Source organism: Podarcis muralis, chromosome 5 (assembly GCF_964188315.1).
Source record: "Podarcis muralis chromosome 5, rPodMur119.hap1.1, whole genome shotgun sequence".
NCBI lineage: Eukaryota > Metazoa > Chordata > Lepidosauria > Squamata > Lacertidae > Podarcis > Podarcis muralis.
The window spans coordinates 62,093,798-62,121,441 of NC_135659.1; the positions used below are offsets into that span (position 1 = coordinate 62,093,798).

General features: G+C 41.9%; 1 protein-coding gene across 5 annotated transcripts in view; it reads left to right on the top strand.

The window, feature by feature from the left end:
• Window positions 1-27,644, top strand: part of SRGAP2 (SLIT-ROBO Rho GTPase activating protein 2) — a 200,742-nt gene that overhangs the window by 158,677 nt on the left and 14,421 nt on the right. For all 5 annotated transcript variants that reach the window (XM_077929020.1, XM_028734363.2, XM_028734362.2 and 2 more), the window contains 7 exons: window positions 1,718-1,745; window positions 6,817-6,844; window positions 9,859-9,919; window positions 16,219-16,296; window positions 17,963-18,097; window positions 20,182-20,287; window positions 23,887-24,111. In XM_077929020.1, the coding sequence (XP_077785146.1) occupies window positions 1,718-1,745; window positions 6,817-6,844; window positions 9,859-9,919; window positions 16,219-16,296; window positions 17,963-18,097; window positions 20,182-20,287; window positions 23,887-24,111 (661 nt within the window). The remainder of the gene's footprint in view (window positions 1-1,717; window positions 1,746-6,816; window positions 6,845-9,858; window positions 9,920-16,218; window positions 16,297-17,962; window positions 18,098-20,181; window positions 20,288-23,886; window positions 24,112-27,644) is intronic.

A 27,644-nucleotide genomic window follows, 5' to 3' on the forward strand; every position in this document is an offset into this window, starting at 1 on the left:
ACAAGGCATGCCATTTCCTGGGAGCATTTTCTCCCTCTGAGTGTCTGGATATAATGCTCATGCTGCTCCTGTGATGAATCACATTCCTGGGTCATAGCTGACTTCTGCATTCCAGCGTATGGCTCTTCTTAACCTGCCTGACCCACCAAACAGACTCCTGCAGATGAAAAAGACAGAAAGCTAAATGTCTTTCTTTTTTGGCTTTCTAATGTCAAAGAGCCCCTTTTGCTTCTATAATGCTGTTGTGGATTGGGTTGAAATGTGGTTGCAAAGGTCTTTGTCCCTGAGTTTGAGCCATTAAAACAACAACAACATGGGTGCAATTGTACTGCAGAACAAGGAACTTAGAAAAATGTATTTCCTAGCAACCCCAAATTAGAACACTATAAACTGAAGCAATTTTAGATCCCAATCCTAGTCAGTTTATAAATGCTATTGCAGTAGATAGTGGCTGACTGAAATCATAGAATCATCCTTCTACAACTTTAGCGCTGAGAAAGGTCATTTGGCAGAGTGCCTGACTTGCCTAACTTTGGAGCAACTTGATAGGGGTTTGTGTCTTGCCTCACCCCCCACTTCCCTTTAAGGTGACGTTTGGCTTCATTTGCCAGTTATTTTAATCTGAAGATGACAAGTTCCGTTAATAAAAAGTACCAGCAGATCTCTCTATCTGCGAGTAATTATTTCCCTGCCTTCCATCTGCATTTGTCACTGTAATACTATAGCCCTTTGATGTTGCCACAGCCGTGTAATTTATACATATGAATATTCTGTGATGGAAGTGGGACAGATGGTAAGAAACTCTGGTTTGGAATAATGCTGCTATAAATTATGCACCATTCTGGGTAATTGAGGTTTATGTTGGGAGGGAGAAAGTGACTGTTCAAAATGGGTTATTTATTTTCCATGATCAACAATTAGCTTCATTCCCATCACTTCATTTTTAATCTTGAGCTATGAGGCCAAGTCCTTAGTTGATGCAAATCAGCAACATTCCATTGCATAAGGCAACTTAAAAACTGTCTGAGCTCTGATATGTGCCAAATAATTTGTGTGTCTATCCTCCTCCTTTTTTTAAACCCTCAGTGTAATATTTTTAAATATTGCCTGTATCAGCACTAGGCATAGTGGTTTGGGCCCCTTCCTTCCAAGCCATAATAAGGTTGGTGTTTTTTTGTTTTTTTGTATATAAATATGATTCCAGAAAATATCATTTAAAACCATGACTCCTGAAATAGATGGGATGCTGGCACCTCGTGCTTGTGGGCTAGCAAATCTGTGAATGTTTTCAGTCTCTCCAAGTGGTTTCACAAAACACAATCTCTCTTCACTGCTGATTCCTTCTGGGAAGATGTCGGAGGAGGGAGAAGTGGTGTGGCTCTCCTTTGGCAGTAGCAGCCAACAATTATTGCATCTCTAGAAAACCAATTTCTGAAAGCAATGCTTTCCAAAGAGTCTTCAGGCAGCTTGGAGCTGTTTTGTGCATTTCCTGGTCAGCCATGGAGGAGCCTTGCCTGCGGGGGACGTGCTCTCTTGATCTCCATAACAACAGAAGCAAGCGAAGAGTGGGGGGATGCTCAGTCACACTTCTTTATTTATTTAAGCCCCCCCCCAGTCCCTTTTGCCCCCAAACCAAGGTTGAAATCGCACCCACCCTTCCTCCTGTCTGCTACAAGTCTCTCTCCTTTTGAAACATAGCTGTTTTTTCTCTTAACAGGTCAAAGGACTGACTGCTCTCTTGCCAGGTAGGTGTGGTTCCAAGCAGCTTTGTTGTTTCAGTATCTTCCACTAACCCAAACAGTCCTTTTCTTGCAAACAAAGCACTTGCCAATCCTCCTTCAAACTGCTACTCATTTTGATGGCATTTCTTATGTTTGTATTTTTTCCTATAAACAAAAAAACAAAAATGCAGCTTCTGGAAATGTAAGCTTCCATATGAAAAGCCTTTGAAGCAGCCTCCCAAACAACGGCCACAACACAAGAAAGGACTGAGTCACATGCAATGCTAAACCGTGGCTTAGCACTATGTGCATAAGGTAGAATGAGCCCATGGAACCTTGGGCTTGTATGCTCCTCACCCCCACCCCAAGACGACATGTCTGGTGTTGGGGAAGGGCTTCCATGAATCCTTGCTTCTTGTTATGTATGAACTGGGCGTTGTGGTTTGCAGGCACTAGTTACCGTATTTTTCGCTCTATAAGATGCACCAGACCACAAGATGCACCTAGTTTTTGGAGGAGGAAAACAAGGGGGAAAAAATTCTGAATCTCAGAAGCCAGAACAGCAAGCGGGATTGCTGCACAGTGAAAGCAGTAATCCCTCTTGCTGTTCTGGCTTCTGTGATAGCTGCACAGCCTGCATTCACTCCATAAGACGCACACACATTTCCCCTTACCTTTTAGGAGGGAAAAAGTGAGTCTTATAGAGCAAAAAATACGGTAGTTAAAACTCTGGTTAGTTAAAACAAACTAGCTTCATAATTGACGGCTTGAAACCGGCTTATTTTGAAACTTACCGGACTGTTTTAATCCACTGTCTTTGGTTCGTACGTAACAAGTCACCATTCATGGAAACAGAAAATGAATGTTTCAGAATTCCTTTCCCCTGACTGCACAGAAGGGAGGGGAGAGGAGCGGGGAGACCACAAGCCTTCCCTTGGCCTCACTCGAGCTTGAGCACATATCACTAAGCCAGTCTTTGCTAACCTGGTGCCCTCCACATATTTTCAGCTGCAACTCTCACCATAATTCCCAGTTTTCAAAGCTTGCTGGCGAAGTGTATTGGATGTTATAGTTTAAAACATTCAGAAGACACCAGGATGGTGGCGATTGCATTCAAACCATGGCTTAGCATTAAGTGTGAACGGACCCAAAATAAGACATGCTATAGGCATGCTATTTAAGTAGAATTGTTACAACTGTGTTCTGGGGCAATTTGGATAAATTGATATTCATTACCGAGAATTCTGACACATGGGTTGTGCTGTATAACTTGGGTCTAAGGGCAGAAATAGATACTAGATGTCAGGAACTGGTTGGACACACAGGAATGGTGGGAGGAACCAGCTGGGGAACCACCAAGGGGAAAAGGCACAGAGCCTGGGGATTTATGGTGGGATGACGATGAGTGGTCAGAAGGAGAAGAGGGAGAAAACTGGGAGGAGGAGGTGTCAGAAGCTGAAGAGGTAACAGGGTTTAGTGAGCTGGGAGAGTCTGTGGCAAAGAAGTCTAGACCCAGAGGCAGAAGCTGAAGCAGGAGAGAAGGGAGGCCAAGAGACAGAGATGAGGCCAGAGATGAGGCATGGGTGTCTCTTACTGCGATGAGCTCCCCTCCCCCCTGGTCTTCAAGAACCAGGAGAGGAATGAAAAGGGAGGAGGATAAGTAAGCTTCACACAGGAGAAATCTCAGATTGCTTGGGGAAAGCCCTGGAGAGGAGAGGACTTACGCAGCTGTGGGGAAGTGGGGACCTTCCCTCACAACAACTCCTTCATCGGGGCAAGGCCTACTGGAGATGAGTTGCTGTGCTCATTAGGCCTGACATTCCTGTGCAGATCTTGTTTTTGCTATTAAGGAGTTAACTCCACATGCTCGGTGTGATTTACTGCTGGCTCACTCCTGTCACTAAACAACAATGGGGATGCCACCAAAAGTGGAAACTCATGTCAAGTTGTCCTCCCAGCCCCATGAAGTTTAGGCAAATCTCACACATTGTGAGCTCATCCTTGATGCCTAATGAAACTGGGAAACAACATAAATATGTATATTTCAATGACACGAGGAGAGGGTTTGGCTTTTGCTGAGCATCACATATAGTTCCACCCTGACAAACTTGATTAGGAGAGGGAAAGGGTGTGCCAAATATACTGTCATCTCTTTTTTCTTCTTTTTTTCCTGGTCTAAACACCTTCCATTTTTCCAGGCTAGAGAAGACATTGTGCTCTGCTGGAACTCCTCTTGTCATGGGGGATAAAAAGCCCTGAAATAAATACCTGAAGAGCTTTTGATTGTTTAATAGGGATGGGGAGGGATCAGTCATAGAAGGGGTTTTCTTTCACTTTGGCCTATTGACCTCATCTGGTCTGACATGGAATTGGATTGCAGCAGTGGAGAAAATAAACGTTTTGTTATAACTGGGCCCGGCATCAATCATGCTATCATAAATGTCACCGTATATGTGGAAATAATAATAGAAAAATATGACTTTTGATGAGGCCTTCTTTGAAACATTGCAGATCTCCAAATTGCCTTTCTGTATTGGCTTAGAAGTCATGTACATGTGGAGAGAGTGCGAGCGCATACATGAGCCTTTCTAACAAAGGGAGGGTGATTATTCCATATCTGGAGTCATTACTTCATTTTGCATTTCTCATAGTAAAGCAGAGCTGACAGGTCCTAATTAGGGTCTGACAGCTGTAATAATAAAATATTATTCATTGCAGAACAACATTAAATATTGGGGAATCATTTAGGGTTGATAATTTAAAATGTATTACATCCCTGTGACATTAATCTCACCCCCCCCCCGCCCGCCCCCGACACCATCCCTGCAGCTTGGTCATCCTTTCTTTTTCATCAGAATACCTCAATATTAAAAGTGCCATTATGGTTCTTAAGTGTGCAAGCAAGATTGCTTTCCTCACAGACTCAGCAACCATCTGTCCTGGCGGGGAGTTTAGTTTCATGATCCAGGGACTTTTCAGTAGTTTGTATCTTCTGCAATTCATTTGGCAGAACAGAAATGGCTGAATCAGAAGCAAAGCTGGAGAGAAGACAAATGGATCAAGGCTATTAGAGCTGATTTGAAACATCTTTTCAAGGGTAAAGAGGTGCTCCCGCATAACAGGTGGATGAGCTGAATGAGAGATACTTGAAGACAATTTTTTTGACATAAGGTCATGGGCAAGGTAGCCCTCCAGATGTTGTGGATTCCATTTCTGAATGAGAACATCCAGTGGTTAAGAATGGTGGACGTTGTAGTTCAGAACATCTGAATAGCACTCTGATAGCCACCCGTGCACTAGAGCATTGCCATTGTGCTCTGCATTTACCACCTCACATTCTCTTGAGCCAAAACAGATTTTGTTAATGCATGGATCTGTCCATATCTTAAGCGGATATTTACACTTTCCACTGGAGTAGAAGCTTCTATCAACTTGTGTGTTGTGATAATATGAAATCCCACTCCTATGCAGTGGACTGCTGCCCTTTGTCAGGTTTTTGTTGTTGTTTTTTAACATCCATAAAACCACTACACTCGTACCTTGGAATTCAAACAGAATCTGTTCTGGAAGTCCATTCAACTTCCAAAACGTTCGGAAACCAAAGCATGGCTTCTGCTTGGCTGCCGGAAGCTCCTGCAGCCAATCGGAAGCTGCAGAAGCCCCTTCAGACATTCGGCTTCCAAAAATAGTTCATAAACCGGAACAGTCACTTCCATGTTTGAGGCATTTGGGAGCCAAAACGTACAAGAACTAAGCTGTTTGAAAGGCAAGGTACGACTGTATATGAGAAGCAAATAGAAGATTTCAGGTTCAATCTCTAGCCTGAAACTCTGGACAGCCACTGTTGCTCAGTGTTGTAGACAATACTGAGCTCAATTGGATTCTCCTCCTCCTCCTCCTCCTCCTTCTCCTTCTATGTACTCTTCCCATTTGACTGGGTTGCCCTAGACACTCTGGGCAGCTTCCAACAGATATAAGGTAGCTTACTGCGTTACTCTCTACAATGAGAGCAGGCACAACAGAAGTTAGAGAAAACACTGTGAGACAGTCACACCAAATGTAGCTTCACCCATTCTCAGGATGAGCCACTCACATGGCTGAGTAAGTACCTGAGTTCCATAGATGGCACTTGCAAAAATCCTTAAATAAGGGAATTACAAAGGACTAGCTGAACTTCCATTGACCTTCAGGACTCCAGAGAAGGATTCCTAGTCCTTCTGTTGGTACCAAGCATATACCGTCTAGGTACCTTCCTGCTTCTCCTCAGAAATTCACAGCCTGGAAAGTCTGTTATTGCTTTTTACCCGGGCAACATCCTCAGCTCACATTGGATGTGGTCAGAATGGGTGGCTGCACATCACACAACTTATTTACTCTTTTGTAAGGCTACTCCCATACTATTCATAGCAATGGTATATGTATGCTGCTTAGAGAAATGATACAAAAGGTTCTCATTTCCTTCCCTCCATAGTGGAGAAGGCTTGGCAAAAAAAAAACCATAAAAGGCCATTCCTTCCTCTTTGGATCATACACTAACATCCGAGAACACAAACAGTAATCACGAGGTCATTTGTAACATAGCTTGTCATTTCAGTGTGGTTTAATTTGTCTGTCACTTTCCTTTTCTTGGGCACTTGTTTTAATAAAGAAACATGAATAGGTTTATATTAATCTCCACAAGAGAAACAAATTTGCGTTTCTTCCTCCCCATTGTGGTTCTAAATCACTCAGCAGAACTCACCTACCTTAGTGTGGTGCTGACTGTAAATTATCACTAACTGACACAAGAATGATGGAGGTTTATAATGGGTTTCTCTGCAGTTGGAAGTAAAAGGTTAAGTATAGCCTTATGTTAGCAATAAGCTTTGCTGCGTCCATTTTGGGCTTTTATTTTAGACCACTTAATGTTTCTGAAAGTCAGGAGTAAATGAGTGGGGTTTTTTCTGCCTCCTCTCCACCCCCAGGAAGAGCCATTTATATACCAAGTGAGGTGGCATTTAGATTGTAAGTGATTATGTTGACATATGCCTTTGCTTTCTTTTCCTCTTCTTGCTCCTTGATGAATCATGGCTCGTCTTGACTTTGGGATCAACAGCAGACGCAGTTCTACCATAAGGAAGCAGGTAATAAAGACTTCATACAATTACAGAAAGATTAATTGATGCCATTTATATGATTGCCAGATGTTATTTCTTGCCACCAATATTTCATAGCGGGGAAAATGATGGGACCAACCCAAATTACCTTGGCCAAACCAAGACAGCCGCCAAGTGCAGTCCTCAAAGGAGGGAATGCATAATCTCCTCCTTACCCAAAAGAATCTGCATAATGGATTGTTGTTTCAAGGAAAAAACCTAAACCAATATTAGTTTTGTGTTTGATAAATCACTAAGCTTATGAAGCTCCAAAGGAACACTTCTCCATTCAGAGACGCCTCAGACCTAGTCATTACTAGCAGCAACACTGAACCCTTTGGGGGAGTGATTATGTCCACAGTATACAACAGCAAGCTGCTTCAATCTGACCTAGAAGGGCCTCCAAACTTCAAGCCTGTACTTGTTGGAGAATATTTAATTGTCTTCATCTCTTGCTTTTTCCTCTTCTCCCTCCTTTTTCTCTAGATGATACTATATGTTGTAGATTTGCTGAGCTGAATGCTAGGGGAAGATAGATCTTAGTAAGAGACTCAGCTCTGATCTATTTGCTTGGGAGGGAGGGAGGAACAGAGACTGCGTAAGACAGGCATGTCCAAAGTCCGTTTCTGGGGCCTAATCCAGCCCACCGACCAGTTTAATCCAGCCCCTGTGGCAGTTTATTTCCTGGGGTAAAATTGTAAAAAAAAAAAGGTCAACAGCTTTGGTCGGCCTTTTGGTCAGCCCTCACACATGTTCACTTCATCAAATCTGGCCTCCCTTTGAAAAAAGTTTGGACACCCCTGGTGCCCCTAAGCCAACACTCTGGCTCCAAAGCAGTGTAAGCAAAGCAAAGCAATTGCTTTTGAATTGTCCAGGGGAAGCTCTGGAGTGGGCAGGTCATCTTAAGATAATGTATTCAGATAACTGAGTGCATAGTCAGTGAGTCAATAGACAGGGCTGCTCTGTGGTCCTAAGCTGTTGCACATGACATCGGAACTCCAGGGACACAGAGAGGGAGAGGGGCCTTGGCAGGCTAAAGGGTCCTGGGCAAGAGCATCTCTTGGTGATATTTTAGTATACTTTGTTGTAGGCTTAGCATTTATCCTTTACTCACTTGGATGTAACACAGCAGTGTGAACTGTTTCATATAGATGAAAACTTTATGCCCCCCTCTTTGTGTGTGTGTGTTCTCTCCCCTTATCCTCTACTGTCTGGGGCCTCTGAGTTTGAAGCTATTGCCCTCTAATGGCTCTAGCCAGTATAAGCAGTGTATCATAATTCTCCTGTATACTCACATTTATGCTACTCAGCTTATTGCTTCTGTCTACTGTAATTTTTTACTGGGGTTGTCAGCCGCTCAGCTTGCCTTCCTCTTCTGCTTTGCTAGATAGAATTTTGTTAAATGTGCACATGTGCTCCACTAATAAGAGAAAATCCAATATATATATTTTTTGTCCCTGGTGGATGATTTACAGCATTGTAAGTTGGGCACAATAATAAAGAAGCTAGGTCATATTGTCATGGGACAGGGAGGACCTGATATCTTTTTCTAGGCCAGTTTTGATTTGAGGCTTCACTTGTTCTTGTAGTAGTTGGTTTTTTAAATTGTTAATAACTTGAAGCATACAGGAATATCAAGTTAATTTCTCCATAAAGTAGTCTTTTTCTATTTCGAAGTCAATTCTATATCAGGATAACCAGCTCCATGTGTCTATTACTGATGATACCTTTGCCACTGAAGAAATTAAAGACAAAAATTTTTGGCATAACATATTCCAAATAAGATATGTAAAAATTCCAATAAGCTTTTTCTCATTGTAAATCCAGTTCTTTCTTGCATGCAAATGTTTGCTTTTATCCTCCTGTACCATGAAGCCTTTTTCTTCTTTTTTGGAGTAGAATGAAAGGATTTCTAAGGCCTTTGATTTTATTTATTTTTGTTTACATAACGCACATGGTTGGGAAATGGCGGAAAGGCTTGCCGTGATTTGTATACTTGCCTCACCCTTCCAAGCTATACAAATTAGAGGCTCTTTTATTTTCTAAGTGGCCTTATTGGGGGGGGGGGTTGTTTCCTGCCATCTACGTGTTCTTCTCTTGGAAAGCTCAATCTTTGAATACCTGAAACACTTAATTTCTGGAGGCTGTGTTGTTCTGTTTACACACTTGAAAAAAAACTCTGTAGAACTTTTAAGGTCTCTCATAGGATTCACGAGTGTTTGTTTTCTGTCAAATCACACCAAACGCTGCAAACCTCCCTTTGCGGGTGGAGGAGCAGCTTGGGCTAGACAGGAGCGGTTTGTCAAACCCTACCTGTCTCTGCTCCTCCCAGCATCCCTCCACCCCATAGTGAGCTCCACCTTCTGCCTGCTGAAGGAAAGACTCAAAATGGAGCATTCTGGGGGAGGAGGAATATCTGAGCCAGCCTGGCATCCCCTAGATGCCCAACCAGCCCCACTGCCACCGCAGCACTATGGGGCCTGATTGGAGCCCATTCAAAGGTTGGTGCAGAGATTTCCATTGCTGCCCTCCTGCCCCCTTCCACATACACACGGTCCTGCCTAGCCATGCTGGGGATTGCAGACTAAGGTACTATAATGAAAAGATAGCTGAAACAGCAGGAAATTATCACCTTCAATATAACCACAACACTGAATAATGGCAGTAATCCCTGTTTAAGCGTTCTCTATGAGGGTGAATAAATTCCAACTCCAGGTTTAACCTAGACTTTCTTTGAGAGAGAGCGCGCGAGAGACTGAGTGTGTTCTGGCAGTTAAAATACAGAAAATCCAATAGCTATTAATGACTCCCTCCAGTGCGTGGATACACAAAGAAAGCATATATTGCACAGTGTCTGCCGTGTAGGAATTTTGTGATGGGAAGTATCCCTCCACCTGTAGCCTTTTCTGAAGAATGTTCATTTCAGAACTGTATCATTTTTTTAAAGCTGCACTATCATTTGAATATTCTTTTCATCGCATATTTCTCCTTTTGTTGTTCAGGATTCCAGCCAAGCAATTCCCCTGGTGGTAGAGAGCTGCATACGATTCATTAGCAGACATGGTGAGTTTGGAGATGGTCAAGCTAAAGTGTAGTTTGTTCTGCACAGTATTCAAGTAGCCTGTTGAAGCATAGTCAGGACTGCGATCTGAAAACACAGGAGGCAGCTAAAGCTGGTCTAAGTCTTGTTTGGTCCTAGATGAGAGACCTCCAGTCAACCCTGTGGACATTGCCTTGAGTTTCCTCTTGGAAAGAGCAGGAAATATAAGGCAGGACAGAATCAAAATGCATAAGTAGAGCACAGCTTGTGATTGTAGGACTGCCTTTTAGTGTGTGTGTGTGTGTGTGTGTGTGTGTGTGTGTGTGTGTGTGTGTGTGTGATGTTTCTTTCTTAAGTTACTAGAAAATGCCCTGGACATTTTGAATTAAAGTATAGAAATGTTTTAAATAAATCTGTAAAGTTTGCATACGGTAATTTTTCTACTCAAGCTAACTGCATTCTTATTTAATAAATTTAATCAATAACTTAATACATTTGTCAAAACAAAAAAAATTCCTTCCAGTAGCACCTTAAAGACCAACTAAGTTAGTTCTTAGTTGGTCTTTAAGGTGCTACTGGAAGGAATTTTTTTTGTTTTGACTATGGCAGACCAACACGGCTACCTATCTGTAACTTAATACATTTGTATTAATAAATTTACATAAGTATTTAATAAAATAGGTAATAATATTTTATGGAGCCGTTCTGTTTTCTGAACTGTGACATAGGAGCCACACACATATTATATGTATAGTCCTTCTGGATTCCTGATACGTGATTCTTTTTCTTCCTGTTCGCTCTCTCTTAGCATTAAGGTGTTGCATCTTTATTCCTTTCAAATCGATCTTTTCCTTCACCTTATGAGTTCTGAGATTTCAGCAGGCACGTCCTGCGTATTGCTGAACTTTTAGTCAGAGGGGAATGGCGTCCCTTGTTCTATCAGAAGGCTATTTTGTCTATTTGGGGTTGTTTTGTCATAGTTCTGCCAAGTTTTCCTCCTGCCTGCAGCCCTTCATGTCACTTTTAACTCTGTTCCAGAAAGGTTTTCCCAACCCTCTGGAACAGAATTTGGGTGCACATAGGGGGAATGCCTCTCTCACATTGTGGAGATGGAAGCCTTCATTGGATCAAGAAACATGTATCAGGAGGATGCTACTCCATGTATTTATATCATTTATCTATTTATGTTCTTCCATTTGTATTATGCCTTTTTTCCACCATGAGACCCAAGATTTGTGTGGTTACTCACCCAATCACTGACCCAGACATGCTTAGTCTCAGCAAGATTATTTGTTCAAAAATCATAATTATCACAATTGTAAAGATTTATGAAACAAACACTGTTCCACAGGAAATAAGGTATACTCTGACATAATTAATTTATCTTTGGCTATATGATATGTTAAAATAAATGGCTCCAGATCAAAGCTTTGCATGTCGCTGCTTCCTCCCCCCTCCACACCCCTATCTTCTTCTAGCAAACACAAACATACTTTATGTGTAAGAGACATTTTGTTATCTGATAACAAATAGCAGATTTTCTCCCAAGTCATTACAGGCTGCATTTCTGAAAATGATCTATGAAAGAAGTGTTCCTTAGGGAACATAGGGTCAGATCCAGTCTTTGCTCCATGAATGGAAATCCCCCACTGCTCATCAAAGGGCCCTTCTATTCAAAGAGCAAAGATTTTGGATCCAACCCATATATGGTAGAATAACATAATGCACTACAGTCTTCAAAAATTGCTCACCATATATATGCAAACAATTTATTAATAGAAGTTTTGACACATCTTTTCAGTTACGCTGCTGGTATTTTACTTACTTACTACCTACATTTCTATACTGCCCTTTATCTGAGAACCACAGGGCAGTTTGCAATATAAAAACACACAAAAACACATACCTTAGTAACAAACAGTAAACCCAACACACACAGTTTAAAAGGCTACAGATTGTTTAATTGCCCAAAGGCCTGGGAGAACAGGAATGCTTTTGCCTGGCTCCTAAAGGTACCCAACGACAGTGCCAGGCAAGGTTCCCGGGGTATAGTCTAGAAGCCTTCATTTGGGAGAGGTGGTTAAATAGGATGTCTGGGCATATTTTTAAGAAGTTGTACCACTTCTGCGGATGGCAAGGTAAAAATATATTCCATATCCAATTGAACATCCTGATATTATCAAATTTGGGACCCGCTTCCTGTCCACATTAACAGTTAAATCTTTCAGTTCATCTGGAACTAGCTTATAATTTAAAATAAACATTACATTTAACATCTGTTTCAGAATTTTAAATAAGTTTCAGATTTCTTGGCTCAGTTATTCTGGGTCCTTTTTTTTTGCAAGTTGCTCTAGTGGCAGGTCTTTTGTAACCCTGCTTCCTCTATGCAACATCAGCCAATATGATAGCAAGGTACGATGGGCTTAGATCTTTATAGTATAAAACTGTTCTTGGTTTTCATCATGGTTGTGGGTGTATAAGTTCCATTCTGGTTGCTGTTGCCAACTCCTTCTTTCCCAATAGTCCCAGGCCACAGATTCAGACGTTCTGACTCAAGGAATGAGGCAGTTGAGCAGCTCAGCAGCTGTATCCATGACTGAGCAGCCCTTTTTAGGATCCACTCTGCTCACCCTGAAAAGGGGGAGGGGCTAGAAAAGGTGCCCTAAACATAGTCTGCCTTCCTTTTTCCCTGACTGGATTACCGTGCCCAGTGGGGTCACCACCCAGCGGTCGTAAAAGACAATTGAACTTTGGAACATGGAATATTGCCATTGTTAGATAACACAGACAGCGATCGTCTTGAACGCAGAACTGCCATCATTGCAAGAGAGCTGTGATGTTTTAACATCAATATTGCAGCGCTTCAAGAGACTCGAAGAGCAGGTGAGGGACAACTGAAGGAAGAAAAAGGAGGCTACACATTCTTCTGGAAAGGTCTGTCTGAACAAGAACATTGAATACATGGGGTAGGCTTTGCTATCAAAAACAACCTTGTGAAGCTCCTGTCAGAAGTCCCTACCGGCATTAATGAGCGACTCTCAACCCTTCGAATAAAGCTCACCAAAAACCAACAGGCTACTATTATAAGCGCTTATGCACCAACACTGGACGCCGATGAAGACATTAAAGAAGAATGTTACTCTCAGCTGGATACCGTCCTATCAGAGATGCCTAAGGAAGATAAAATTAGCCTCCTGGGTGATTTTAATGCAAGAGCTGGGTGAGATTACGGACTCATTGTTAAAACATTGTTTATGGAAGACAATCTTACTTGGCTACGAGTGATCACCAAAGAAGAAGAAGAAGGAGGAGGAGGAGGAGGAGGAGGAGGGTGTATAAATGGCCAAAGTGGCATCCACCAGATGGTGTTGGGACTAAAAGTCCTGTCAATTTGGCCCATGCTGGCTGGGGCTAATGGGAGTTGGAGTCCAGCAACATCTGGAAGACATCAAGGCATCACATTGGCTACACTGCTGTATAGTGTTGAAGGTCTTAAAGCAACAATTCTGAACAGCTTCTGGCCCATCCTTGCCCACCATGCCCGAAACTTCAACTTCATAAGCTGTTTGTAGAGCATAGGTGGTTGTCTCCTGTGAAAAAGTAACATTAGGTATGGTATTAGCTGTCACCTCCAGATTTTCCACCCAAGATTCTCCCTCATTCAGTATGGATCTGAGTATTGAAAATGTTTAATCGGATTTATAACAGTAATAATTCTCCATTTATAGTGATGAGAATTCTCCTTTCACATAAGCCTGTTCCCTGGATAACAATATTTGTAATTATACTATCCAACATTAAAATTAAGTACCATTTTAGTTATCCCGCCAGCTGTGTTCCAGGTGAGCTTATCTAGCTATCTTAAGCTCTTCTTCTTATTAGTTTTCTCTAGTATCTCTTTTCTACTTCCTCAAGGGGATTTTCCCTGGAGGCTTATCTGGCCTAGGGATGGACATATGTAAGAATAGAAACATTTCTCAGGTGATTACACCTGGGCAGTAAAATTATTCCTATACAGTTATGGGATTCACTACTGATCTCCTTTGTTGTTTCCTTTTAGCATTGGTTTAAGTAATCTTTAAATAAAAACAAGATTCGTCTACACTGGAGATAATATGAATTTCCTCTGCTGCTGCTGTTATCATCCCCTTCTTGTTTTTGGTACTAAAATATTATGAAGAATCAAACAAGCATCTGCACTTGATATGTGATGAGGGATTATCCTTCCTAGTAGAGAGCTCCTTACCCTAACACCTTAGGACCACCATCACTATGATTTGCTTTTTTTTCATACTATGTAGCAACGTATTTTCTATAAACCATTTGATAGATTCCCCTAGAATTTCTGCCTTGACAATTGATCTTAATTAAATGACCTGAAGTGTGACCTTTGTCTAGAAAATCGGTCATCTTAATTGACTTGGCACTGTTGTTTCTCTATGCTTAGCCTTTTGTTTTTTAAGGCTCTGCATGGAAAGACACAGGATTCTGATTCAGCACCACATTCCTACCAAGGTTTGTGCTATGATTTACAGCTAATGGGTTGTCTGGGAGAGCTAAACCATGACCCCAGGTTCGGACAATGTGCTAAGTCAAACCTTGGCTTAGCACAACACAGCAGCAGAATTGCCAGAGAGGAGCACAGCAGTCACAATCTCCTCTCCCGGAACCTGCACATTTGCAGCTAAGCCATGGTTTGGCTTAGAGTGATGTTCGAAGCAAGCCGCTGATTCAACAAAATCTTATCTTAATTTGATTTTCTAGTCTGAGTCAACCCCATTTGAAAAACAGCCATCTAATTCATCTTGCATTTTGAAAATTTATTGATGTTACCAAAAATCCTCTTTCAATGAAGGTAGTGTTAGTATATAGCACTTCTTGAACAATTGCTTAATTGCTTAATTATTATTAATTTAGAAGACACATTACACAATCGTTAAGATGCTGGTTGTCCAGTAAATGCAGAATTAGAGCAGGGGCAGGTAACTGGTCTGTAAAGCCTTCTGTAAAGCCCAGCAGCCTTCTGCTGATTTTCTTGGCAGCAGCAACAGCTGCACCAAAGCAGAAGAAAGTCAACCGCCCAGTTTCCTTTGTTGCGCCAATGTTCCATTGTCTTTTATAACAGTCTGGCTGTGGTGGTGTTGGCAGCAATGAAGAAAACCCAAACAAACCACCCAGTGTTCTCTCTTCTGTGATTTCTGCTGGTCTCAGGAACACTCAGTCATCATTGGAGGAGCATCGCCGGCACTGGACAAGATTGCAAGTGATCCTCCTCCCAGCTGACCCTTTTGAAGCATCAGAGAAAAGCTGCAGGCTTTTGCCTCCAGCATCATTTGACTCCTCCAAGCAGGCAGGAGGTGGATTCCTGACAGGAAGGAAGAAGTCAATGCCAAGTTGGAGAAAGGCCCTAAGGGGGCAGAGTAGGTCTGGGGCTGGTGACCGATGCTCTTTTGGGGCTTGCTTATTTAGAATCTGTTGGCAAAGCTCCATCCCATTGCAGCCAAGTGATGGTGCGCAAGCAGAACACACTCGGGAAAGACATACGCATGATCACTCGCTCCCTTTCTCCCCAGGCCTAATCTTTCACAGAATCGCCTCTCATATGCTTGAAAATGATAAAGTAAATGCCTTAGTACACTCTAAAGTACAGTGATTACTTCAAACTTCTGGGAGCGGGGAATGTCCCATGAAAGCACCACCATCTATAAGAGTCAAACATGTTATTTGTCATCCTGGATGCTATGAAAGTAGTTCCTTGGAATTGCCTCTAATAGAGCACAATCTGTGTGCAAGTGTGCGCCATCTGTTTCTCTTTCAGGCCAAGATAAGTTTAGCAAGCCTTGATGCCATTCCTCGCCCCCTTCTTTTCTCTCTCTAGAATCTTTCTCATTCCAGAATTGCTACCCTAAGAGCCCCGCTGTTCTAGGAACTGTGGACCATGGATGCTTCCTCAGTGCTGTGTGTCTTTTAGAAGACATTAAAATCATTCTTATTGGCTTCCTGAATGCCAAAGTGAATTTTAAAAAATTAGACGAATACTTTTTAACAACGTATGAATTGTGCCAACTTATTGCTGTGGATTTAATTACACCAGTGCTGGTGTGCCACTTTTAATTAATTTTAGCTGTCAAACAAGTTGGATTAACGGTCGGGTAATGATATGTCATCTCGATTTGGATTAGCGTGTTCTTATATCATCATGTTGTTGAATCTGACAGATAACTGAATTTCAGTGACTGAAGGAAAGATTGTAAGAATGTTGTAAGTGTATCACTTGCTTATGTATTTCTGTTTTCATGGATTTCTCTTATTTTCTTTGCAGGGCTGCAGCATGAAGGGATATTCAGGGTGTCAGGATCTCAGGTTGAGGTGAATGATATAAAAAATGCATTTGAGAGAGGTAAGAGTAGTTGGTTTTTTGGTATTGCACAATTCTCTGCAATGTGTCTTCATGCTTCTGGGTTATTAGTTTAAGCGAGTTGAGACTGAAGTCATAAATGAAGACTTCAAAGGTCTGCCCAATCTTAGGCAATTCCCACTTCCCCCAGTGGCTCCCACACACTGCATCTCAAATTGTTTAAGTAGACCCCCAACATGCTGGAGAGTTTGGGAGGGCACAGGTGGCTGCAGGGGGAGGCAGAAAAAGGGCACTTCACTGTCCTTAGTTACGTTAGAATCATATATACTATAACTCAAGCCCATTGTCACTGAAACAGAGTGGTGCTTTCAAGTCACTGCTCTCCTCTTTCCAAAACATGGCACCTGTATTCTCCAGTCAGCTTGAAAGGCTGGTCTTAATATCACACAATATTTTACATTCAAATTATCTGCCTAGTAAAAGCAGATCAGCATGTCCAACCCATGTCAAAGGGCCTCTAGCTAACAGTGCGTATGTGTGCAACTTTATCAGTCATGAGGTTATGGAGATTGCTGTGGATTTGTCCTTTGCCTAAGAATAAGAGATGATCTATAAGGGTTCGTGGAAATCTGTTTTGTGGTGGGCGGATGTCAGATGCAAAAGGTCACACTTTATGGAGCATTTATGGAAGGCTGCTTAGAGAAAACAGATAACTGTTTTAGTATCTTTGCATGCATAACATTGATTTTTTCCCATTTCATCTCTCATGGCCTCAAATCCAATGAGGTACTAAACTAATGAAGTTAACCTTAATGTATGTGAGTTTATTACTTCATCAAGAGCCCTTGGTGACAGTTAATATTGGGGATAATGCTCTAATTCATAGTTGCCTATTTATTATACTCTGTGGTGTTAAGATAATAGCTGTGCCTTGACTATTTCTCTCGTAATGGATATCTCTGTGAGAGCAAGAGAGAAGACTTGCCCTATCATCAAATCTGATTATGTCCAACAGCAAGTTCTCCTTTGGGACTTGGGAGCAAATCTTTCCTTTGTCTTTGGCCAAAACCAAACCTATAAACTCCAGTAGATTAAGAGTCACACTCCCGGAGACCTGTGTGCTCATGCACTTCATTAGCTTTGCTAGTCTAGCACCACCTGCCTTTGAAGCTGAGCAGGCTGGTAATCAAGCTTTCCATCAGTTGCATGTAAGACTCTACTGGAAGCACAGCATCTCAACTCTTCTGGAAGATGGAAGGGCCTACGTGATGCAACTTAGAATCATAGAACTGTAGAGTTGGAAGGGACCCTGAGGATCATCTAGTCCAACCCCCTGCAATGCAGGAATATGCAGCTATTGCATACAGGGATCAAACCTTGGTGTTATCTGCACCATGCTGTCTCCTGTTGCCCCATGTCCATATGTTAACCTTTTGTTGACTGTCTTTGGATAGGAGTCGGGGCTGCTGAGAGGTGTTGCTTACTCAATGTACTTACATAGAATCTTTTGTTGGATACCTATTGGGGGGGGGGAAGGGGAGGGGTGTTTGAAATCATTATAGGTTACATATTATGAGCCACTTGGGCTCCTGCCTGTTATTTCTCCTTCTGTGAGGTTCAAGCTTCTGATAGATTACTCCTTATTTTGTTTTGTTAATATGCACCTTCTCTGTTTGTTCTCTTGTCATTCTTGTTTTGTGGTAACCAGGGGAGGATCCACTGGCTGGAGATCAAAACGACCATGATATGGACTCAATAGCAGGTGTACTAAAGCTCTACTTTCGTGGGCTAGAGCATCCCCTCTTCCCCAAGGAAATCTTTCATGACCTGATTGCCTGTGTCAGTAAGTAGCACAAGGATGAAATGAGTCACTTGAAGATAAGGCATGCAAAGAAACACAACGCAAGGAGATAGCTGCCCCTGTCGAGTGACAGAATGAGTAGCAAACCACAAAGGTGTAAAAATATTTAATATAACGTAGAAGGTAACACATATTCTAATGTGCATTGAAGCGGAAATGTTTTTCTTCAGGAGATCTGTTAAAATGACAATTTTAATGCATGGAAACAATAATCAAAATGTTAATGCCATTCACCGATGCAAAATCTAACCCCAACAAAAATTGAACGTGCTCTTCTTCAGACAGAATTCTTAATATATCTGGCACAAAGCACATAGGATAAACCATTTTCTATAATACATATAATAAAGATTCTTGCACCTTCTGACATTTTTCTCTCTGTGCCCTCCGCCCCCATAAAAGTCAGTTAATGATAACATCTTATATAGTTCAGCCTTTTTTATAGATCTGTGGGAACTTGCTCATTATCCATCCTCTGTGTCTACACAATCTCCCCTCTTTACACCCCACCCCCAGCACTTGTAAGACTTCAGCTCTCTCTCTAAAACCATGCTGCTGGCTTCTCAGAACATTCCCTGATACTTTGATGGTATCTCAAGGAAAATGAGCAAGAAACCGGAATTGTACAAGGTTGTATTAGAACCTACTATAATTTGATGCCCCAGTTTGTTGCTGAGGTGGCAACATTAAACTCAGAACAAGAGTTAGAAAGAGACCTCTTTCTGTTTGCTTCTCATTAGCCATGGCCTGTTAAGTCATCAGTATGTGTATCTGCTTATTGTATTAATTCATTTAAAATGTTTTCTATATTGCCTTTCAGCCCAGAATTCTATAGCAATTAACAGATTAGAACTAGTAATGAAACATCAGGGAAATACTATGTTAAAGAGAAACTGACCAACAAGCAGTACAGGAAGTCTCCTAGTTGACTCACCCTTAAAAAAAGAAAGAAAAGGGGGGGGGGAGAGAACTTGCTGTCTATACTGTTTGAAGATACAGTAGTTGCAATGTGTCTTGGGCTGTATGTATATTTAGAAACCCAGCAGCTGTGTCTTTTTTTGGCCGGGTACCTTCCGTAACCATAAGAGTCAATTCCTTATGGTGTTTCTGTACAGAACATAGAAAATGACTTTCAACTAGTTAAGCTGTTAACATACAACTTTATCATTTCAAGAGTGCTTTTTAAATGTTCTTGTGACTTCAAGTTTGCAATGAACTCCCCCTGACTCATTCAGAGAGCAAACAATGACTCCATTGTCCGAGTGTAAGAATGTCAGTGATGGAAGCAGCCTTTGAAGTAGCATGTAGGAGAGCTCCTTTTAAAAGGATCTGTGGTTTCATTCTCCCTGCAAATTAGTCTACACAGTTTTACTCCTGTTAGATGAAAAGAGCAGTCTGTTGCCAAATAATTCTGGACTTCCAGAGCCAAGGATATATGCTGCCCACTTTTTTCCCATTAGACTGCTGCAGACAGAGCTCTTTACCTCACCCTCCGGTTATGTTAATCTATCTGTGGAATACTGTGCCAAAGGTTTTGCTTAAGACACCCACCTTACAGAGCTAACTTTAATGGGCTATTGTGTTGTGGCTTGTGCAACATACAACACTCAATTCACCCACACTGCATGGACCTTGAAGATAAATTTCTCATCTTCTGCTTTGAAGGACCTTTTTCATAACAGATAGGAAATCATGCCTCTGTCATCTTCTGTGCAGGGCTTCATAAATGTTTTCAAGAACTGCTCAGACCCTTTCCTTCCAAGTTGCTTTTGTTGCCCTTTCCCCCCATCCCTCCCCCAATTAAGGGTCATTTCACAAATGACACTGAAGTCACATTTCTGTTTTACTTCATCTGTCATCTTGAGGGGCTGCAGGTGGCAGTAAGTTCTCACTTCCATTTGATAAAATAGACTTTGGCACAGTCTTCATGCATTGGATTTTCCCTGCACCCATATAAATATGAAACAGTACTCAAAAGTAGCAATGTAAAGTTTCCATAGATAATGCAATGCCACTTATTGTGTGATTAAACAGCAGCTGCTGCTCTTTTTTCTCCTTCCTCCTAGCAATGGACAATCTGCAGGAGAGAGCTCTACACATCCGGAAAGTCCTTCTGACTTTGCCTAAAACCACTTTGATTGTAATGAGATACCTCTTTGCATTCCTCAATCAGTAAGTATTCCTCAAGCACAACAGATAGGGCTGTAGTGTTGGTTTGCCAAGTAAGAATCATAGAGTTGGTGGGCCTTGCTTGGTTCAAGGAGTCCAGAAGCCTCAAGAGATGACTCTCCACCCTTTGTGTGAAGACTTCCATGAGACCTGCAAGAAAGAGCCTCTCCCAGTCATTCAAATTATGCACAGAACTGAGTTCCTGATCACTTAAGTGTAAAGCATTCATTTCTTTTTAGTTGGAGCCTGTGCTTGAGCTCATCTCTGAATATCACTTGTATTTTTACTGCCAACCTGTGGGCTTTTTTTCTTGTTAGGTAGCATTCTGTTGGCAAAAATCTCCACGACCAATATTGCTGTTCCCTGATTCTAAGGGGAAATCTTGCTAAAAGAGCTACCTTTTAGGGACAGCCATCGTTTCAGGGTACTGGAGAATTTTTGTTCGGATGAAATAAGGCCTGTCTTGAGACTTCCTGTAGTATTGCTCTGGAAAACAATGAGGTCTTGATTGCAGCTGGAAAATTCAAAACCATATCCCCACAAAGTGTGTCATTGTCCTGCCACCCCTCCAGATACTGTTAGATAGGAAAGACCCCACTTCCTGCAGCTCAGGAACAGAACTTTCCACAGCAGTGTTAGGAAATTCTTCCATGCCTTGGGATTCCCTTCCCTCAGATGCCACTTCTAAGTCACTGAAGTGAATGGCTGCTTCCACCCTTAATAGTGTCTCATTATTCAAAGAACTGGACTGGAAAACTGTGTTTGTTTCAAGAAGAATTGTCCAGGCATCAAATAACCCTGTTTTGTGCTTAACCATTAACTTGGTGCCCTGAAATGCCCAAATTGATGCAATTTGCTTTTAAGATTTAATCACACAAACCTGACCGTTTAGAAAACTGCATTACCACAGAGGACACTCAGTCTTCCCACTTTGCATTTTAATTTGGCCAATAGATAGCTTTGGAGGGGGTCTAAACAGGGGACAATACCAACATTGGAGGGAAGGAGTTTGGTTTTGAGAATCCCGTGTATGAACATGAGGGGCTAAAAAAGCAGGTGCCAGCCACTGGATGTTGCTAGCTAGCAGAGTTCATATTTTGTTCCTATAGCAGAGTTCATATTTAGCTTGCCCTAAATATGATGCGGGATGCGGGTGGCGCTGTGGTGTAAACCACTGAGCCTTGGGCTTGCTGATCGGAAGGTCGGTGGTTTGAATCCCCACAACAGGGTGAGCTCCCGTTGTTCGGTCCCAGCTCCTGCCCATCTAGCAGTTCGAAAGCACATCAAAAAGTGCAAGTAGATAAATAGGTACCGCCCCAGTGGGAAGGTAAACGGTGTTTCTGTGAGCTGCTCTGGTTTCGCCAGAAGCGGCTTAGTCATGCTAGCCAGATGACCTGGAAAAACTGTCTGCGGACAAACGCCGGCTCCCTCAGCCTGTAAAGTGAGATGAGCGCCGCAACCCCAGAGTCATCTGCAACTGGACTTAACTGTCAGGGGTCCTTTACATTTTTTATCAGTAAGATATGTTGGAAGGAGTGAAGTATGTGATAACATATCTGGTTAAAAATCAAGCTTATTCTATAATTCTTTCCCCCACTTAAAACCGTATTTCCAGAAACTTAATTAAATGCTTGCAAAGGAAACTGAGACTCCAGCCTCCTTTGGGCATTTGCTTGAACATGTGACAGTTAAAATTGTGTCGAGGATGTAGTTATGCCTGCAAGCCCCACCCTGTGTCCCCAGCCCTGCATATGGATTCCTTTCCGACCTTTGTGCATTCAGCACAGATGTCCATGTGGGATTTGGCTGATCATGCTTAGAAGCCTCTGCCCAGTGAAGAGAGTAATAAGGCAGGCTTCCTTATTGTGACAAGGTTCCTATGCATGTTCAGCCAAACACACAAAGGTCTTGGAGAAGCCGAGTTCTTGGGGACCTTAGTTTGCATATGTGTCCTGCACCATTCTACACATTTTTTTTAAGCCTCACATGTTCAGATGAATGCTTGTAAAAGTGTTTTGATGGGCCTTGGTGGAAAGAGAACTGCATACAGCTTTCATTGGACAAGGATAGTCTGGCTACAGTGATCAATGCATTGGCAAGACTTGATTATTGTTATGTGCTCTACTTGAGGTTACTCTTGGGCCTAGTCCAGAGGCTCTAGCTGGTGAAAAATGCTGCAGCTAAATTGTCAATGGGGACAAACTATCACAAGCACATAATTTCAGTGCTCAGAAGTCTGCATTGGTTGCTCATACACTACCAGGCCAAAGTTCTTTTATTAATTTATAAGGCCTTTAACAATCGGAGCCCAGGGTACCTCAAGAATTGCCTAATCTCTTTTGTCCCTGCCTGATCATTGTGGAGTCATGGCTCAGATGCCCAGCTCATATCCACCAGAAGCTATATTGTCTAGTATTGTATGTAGGGCCAGTTTCATGGAACTCCCTTGCAGATGAGGTTGGAGAGGCCCTGTCTATTTTGTTGTTCCAGCAGCCATTTAAATTGAAGTTTAATTTTAACTGGTTTTTATTTTCTGTGTTGTTGCATTCTTTGCAAACGACTCTTGTAGCTAAGCGGCATATAAATTGTTTAAATGACGTAAGTGTGGGGCAGAGGGGCCTTTTCTTTTGCCTTTTGGAGGGTTACAGGGGTTAAACAGCAGCACTTGAATTGCATGCTCTTGGCAGTGGCAAACATAATACCCCAGGCAGCCACAGTAAGGTGGGGCTCGTGAGATCCCCCAACCTTTCAAAGCAAAGTTGTCCCTCTGAGCCTTGTTTAACTTCAAACATTTTCACTGCGTTACACTGACAGATGCTCAAAATACCCATGACTGACATTCCATTTTGAATGTTGGCATGGCATTTTAGCATTCTCAGCAGTTCTTGGGCAGCTGAAAGAGAGATAAATGTTGGCTGTGAGGAAGGGTGCAAATGGAAAAAGCCAGAGGGGTGTGCTGGTTGCCAGGTTCTTTACTTCCTTGTGCTGTGAACCATGCGGCACCGTGGCTCAGTCACACTTTCATCTGTTTCTTGGCTGGATAGGAGGTGTTGCTTCTGCAGCTGCTATCCAGGCAGGGTGCACTGAATGACATGCCAAGAAATAAATCCCTGGCAACAGCATTCAATCGGCACAGAGAATAAGCCTCCTTAAAAGGGAGCTAGATGATGATGACTCTTCCCAACACATGCACACACGCTTTTAACAAATGCCCTACGTGTTAATTGAAGGGATGTTCAGAAAATGGAAAAGAGGCTGGCTGCTTAATAAAGAAATCAATGCGCTAGTCAGCAGGGAAGTGCTCTGAATATGCATTCAGTGCAAATGATCAGAGAAGCACCATCTATGCAAACAAAACTGAATTTGATCCAAGGCGGTACAGCCAGAACAACTCGCCGTTCTTTTGGTAAATACCATTACTGTTGAGGGTGGTGGTCATTTTTTCCTAAGTAGCCTCAAGACATTCTTGTCACATGAGATCAAGTTTTAAAATCCGAGCAAACAGAGCCAATCTCCCTTGATTTTAGCAATTCGCTCTTTACTGTAGGTATCATTGCTCCTAATTCACCCTCTTCCTCTCATTCCTTCCCTGTCTTCTGCAGTTTATCTCAGTTCAGTGAAGACAACATGATGGACCCCTACAATTTAGCCATCTGCTTCGGGCCCACGCTGATGTCAGTGCCTGAAGGCCACGATCAGGTCTCCTGCCAAGCCCATGTCAATGAGCTCATCAAAACTATAATCATACAACACGAGAATGTCTTCCCAGGACCAAGAGAGCTGGAGGGCCCTATATACACCAGGGGTGGAAGCACTGAGGATTACTGGTACGGTAGGAGATAATGGGTAACAAGTGAAGGGGGTATATAGCGCTAGATTGTAGTCTGACTAGTAAATTGCATATTTCGACAATGCTATCATCTTCCCGTTTCAAATGCTGGCCCCAGAATTTATCCCGGTTGTGAGTCACATAACTGAGCAGAGGCAAAATTGGTGAGGTTCACAGTCCTGAGCACAACAGATTTTCCCCACCCTAAACCTGCAGGCCTCGAAGATTCAGAAAGCATGTTGCATGACTGCACTTCATTATACCAAAGATAATGCCCATGAAACTGTCCATAAGGGTGTTATGGTAATTACCGTAATCTGCTGGCGAAAGCTGCAGAGCAGACACATAGCCTGAATTCATCGCTGACATTCTTCTCATTTTTCCACATGTCTTGAGTGACTTTACTTCAGAGACAAGGTCAGTAGCAGCTGAACTTAGAAAGCTGCAGCATGGGTTAATTTCAGGGCAGCAGCAACAAGTGGGGGAAACTTGAAGCCTTCCTTTCTCTCCTGCCCAGTGCACAGGGGGCCTGGCTGCGCATTTAGTCTGAAACCGACATCTGCAAACAATTCAGCCAGAGCAGCTCCTGTCATGAGATTGGTGGCGGGGAGGGGGGGGGGAGTTGTAGTGGTGGAGCAGCTTGCCCCACTATTTTACCTGAAAAGAAGAATGTGAAAATAACCCGCTTGGTTGCATCTTCGTCAGAACAATCCCTTTCCTCTCAGCTACTATGCACAGTGCAGACACTGAACCCCAGGCTGCAAGGCCACAGCACATTCTCGTACTGTATTCATACTTCCAAAAAGTGGAGCCTTTCTTTGCTTTCATTTGCTACTGATGTTAGTTTTATTTTGTTTAGTTAAGTCCCTTTTGCTGTTTAATCTTGGTCGCAAAATGGCCACAATACTATATGAAAATAAGTGCCTCCATTAGTGCCTTTACTTAGAGTTTTCAAGATACCACACAGTGGTATTTGCAGCTGGGAAAGGGGTATAGAAACTAGTTTATTGGTATTTCAGCATCTGGTGTATAAAAGAGCATCAAAAATTATGGAAAATGTTTGAAGAAATCAAACTTGTCGACTTTGGACAATGGGCTCTGAAGTGCCCAGCAGACCTTGGTGATGATAAAAAAAATTACTTGTGTTAAAAGACTGAGAAATTATACAACCTACAGTCATGGACAGTTGAAGATCCTTCTTGTACTGGAATGAAAGAATTTGCCAAGAAATCCTAAATGTTGTATCATGAATTTTATGGTTGTAACCTTCTTTCTGGACAGATATGATCTGTATCAATATTTCTATTTTATTTTTATGAAAATAAAAATTGTTATATAAAATAAATAATGATGGAAATATAATATGATAACAGTATAATATACCTAACATTATGCACTTTGTATGGCTTGCAAACAAACTCCGTATGAAAGGCTGCTTCAGAAGCCATCTGGTTCCATTATTCTCCATGGATTAGGCCAGGTTTATGCCTTTCACTTAAGATTTTCACATTTCAGTCCTGAAGCAATTTGCAGTGGCTAAGTCTCATTGCACCCTCTCTCCCTCTCTCCCCCACCTTGTCACAATATGATTGCTGTCCCAAACCCATAAACAGTACAAGGTGGGACGTGGGGCAATGAACAATATTTTCAGGAGAGTTTTAAACTTCCTGGCTCAGAGAAGATAACAGATTCAAATAATGCAGGGAGCTCTCAATTTGAGTGTTTTCATCTTGTGGTAAAGAGAGTAAGGGACAGAGTATACAAGCCTGAGGTTTCCTTCTACTCTTTTTGTGCTCTCTCTCTCTGTGTGTGTGTGTGTGTGAAAAATGGTGGCAGAGCAAAGTATTGCCCGAAGAGGACCTCAGATGTGTAGCCTGCTGAACTAAAAAAAATAGTGACCTTGCTATCTTGCCCACTTTTCTTCTTCCTTTTTCTTTTTAAAAGATTTGTAGTAGTTTTAAGCATGACATCAACAGAACAATTGGTTTTTCCACATTCCCACCCTCCTCCCCCCTTAACAGAAGACTAATGCATCGTCAGTGGGCACCAATCATCAGGATGTTTATTTGAGTGTTTTAGAAAAATGCATTATTCAGGATATGTACCCTCTTAGTATCTCAGATAAAGCAATTGTTCATACATTCTGTTTCCATTGTGTGACATGTATCTTGCTCAGTTTTCATTGAACGTGTATCTTTGGTTGCTGGGCAGATGCTCCTCATCCTTTTCAGTATGAATGTGAAGAGTACCTTATACATTGCAGGTGTTCTGGGGTTTTCTTTCTTTCTTTTTTTGTTACTACATCTATTTGTCTCAAATCTATTTGTCTTAAATGGATTTTGAGTGCCCATTTAATTTTCTACCACGAACTTACTTTCCATTCACTTCGGATGTCCATGTGCACCACAACCCTTGTGCATGGTTCAACATTTTGGGGACAAACTGTAGTGAGAAGTTTTGATTTTGTGAAACATTGGGAAACAAATTGGCCTGCACACACCACAAGACCATTTATCCAACACAAGGTAATAGGAATCATCGTGTTTCTAGAAAAAGGACTAGATCATGTGAGTTCACCAGACATTTCTTCCCTTGAAGGCAAAGGAGTTCAGTTCATCATCTTATGTGCAGAGTAATTAAGCTAGGAGAAATACAACCTTTGCTTCATAAGTATCCTAGAATTAAGTCATACTGTGTGGAGGGCTCTGAACCTCAGAGGTTTCTACCATACATGGCATAGAGGTCCCCTAGCGGCTAAGCTAGTTCTCTCAACACATTGTAACAGTATTTCTCGTCTTAAATTCTTCTAGTGTTCTGCCTCATTGCAGTACAGTACATAAATGGCCACGTAAGAGTTAGAAAAACAGTATCTCTTTCAACCAAGGAAATTAATTCTGAATGAGGATTGAGTTTGTGGGTGGGGGCAGGAATGCCATGGGATCATATCTTTGCACTGTACATCAGTACATTTTTATAATAAGCTTCATTATCTCAAAATCTGAAATGTTCGCCATTGCCTTTAAATGTCTTACTTACCATGCTTTGATAAATATAGGAGGACTGCCTGTCATCTCCTAAGATGCAGATTCTGGACGCAGCTCAAAAGCTGGGGTTTCATATAGATTAACTGTAATGAGATGTTCCATTTTGTTCAACATGCATATGCATACACACACTTTTATTAAAAATGGTGGTCAGTTAATTCCTAAAAAAGATGATGCAAAGCAATCCACTGTGAAGAAATTTGGGGATTTTAGAGAGACCAAAAATCAGTCTACAACTGTACACAAACAAGTAATTTTTATTTTATTTTATAATTATTTATACCCCACCCATCTGGCTGGGTTTCCCCAGCCACCCAGTTGATATTGGTACAATCATAATAGGGCAAAATCGTGCCTTTTGATTAATACTGAAGTCTCTGTAAATGTCTGAATTGTCTTATCTATTTCCCCCTTCTGATCCAGTAAGCTACAAAGCTAAATATAGCTGCAGGTGTCATGCTCACTCACAGAAGAATTCTGTGCCCAC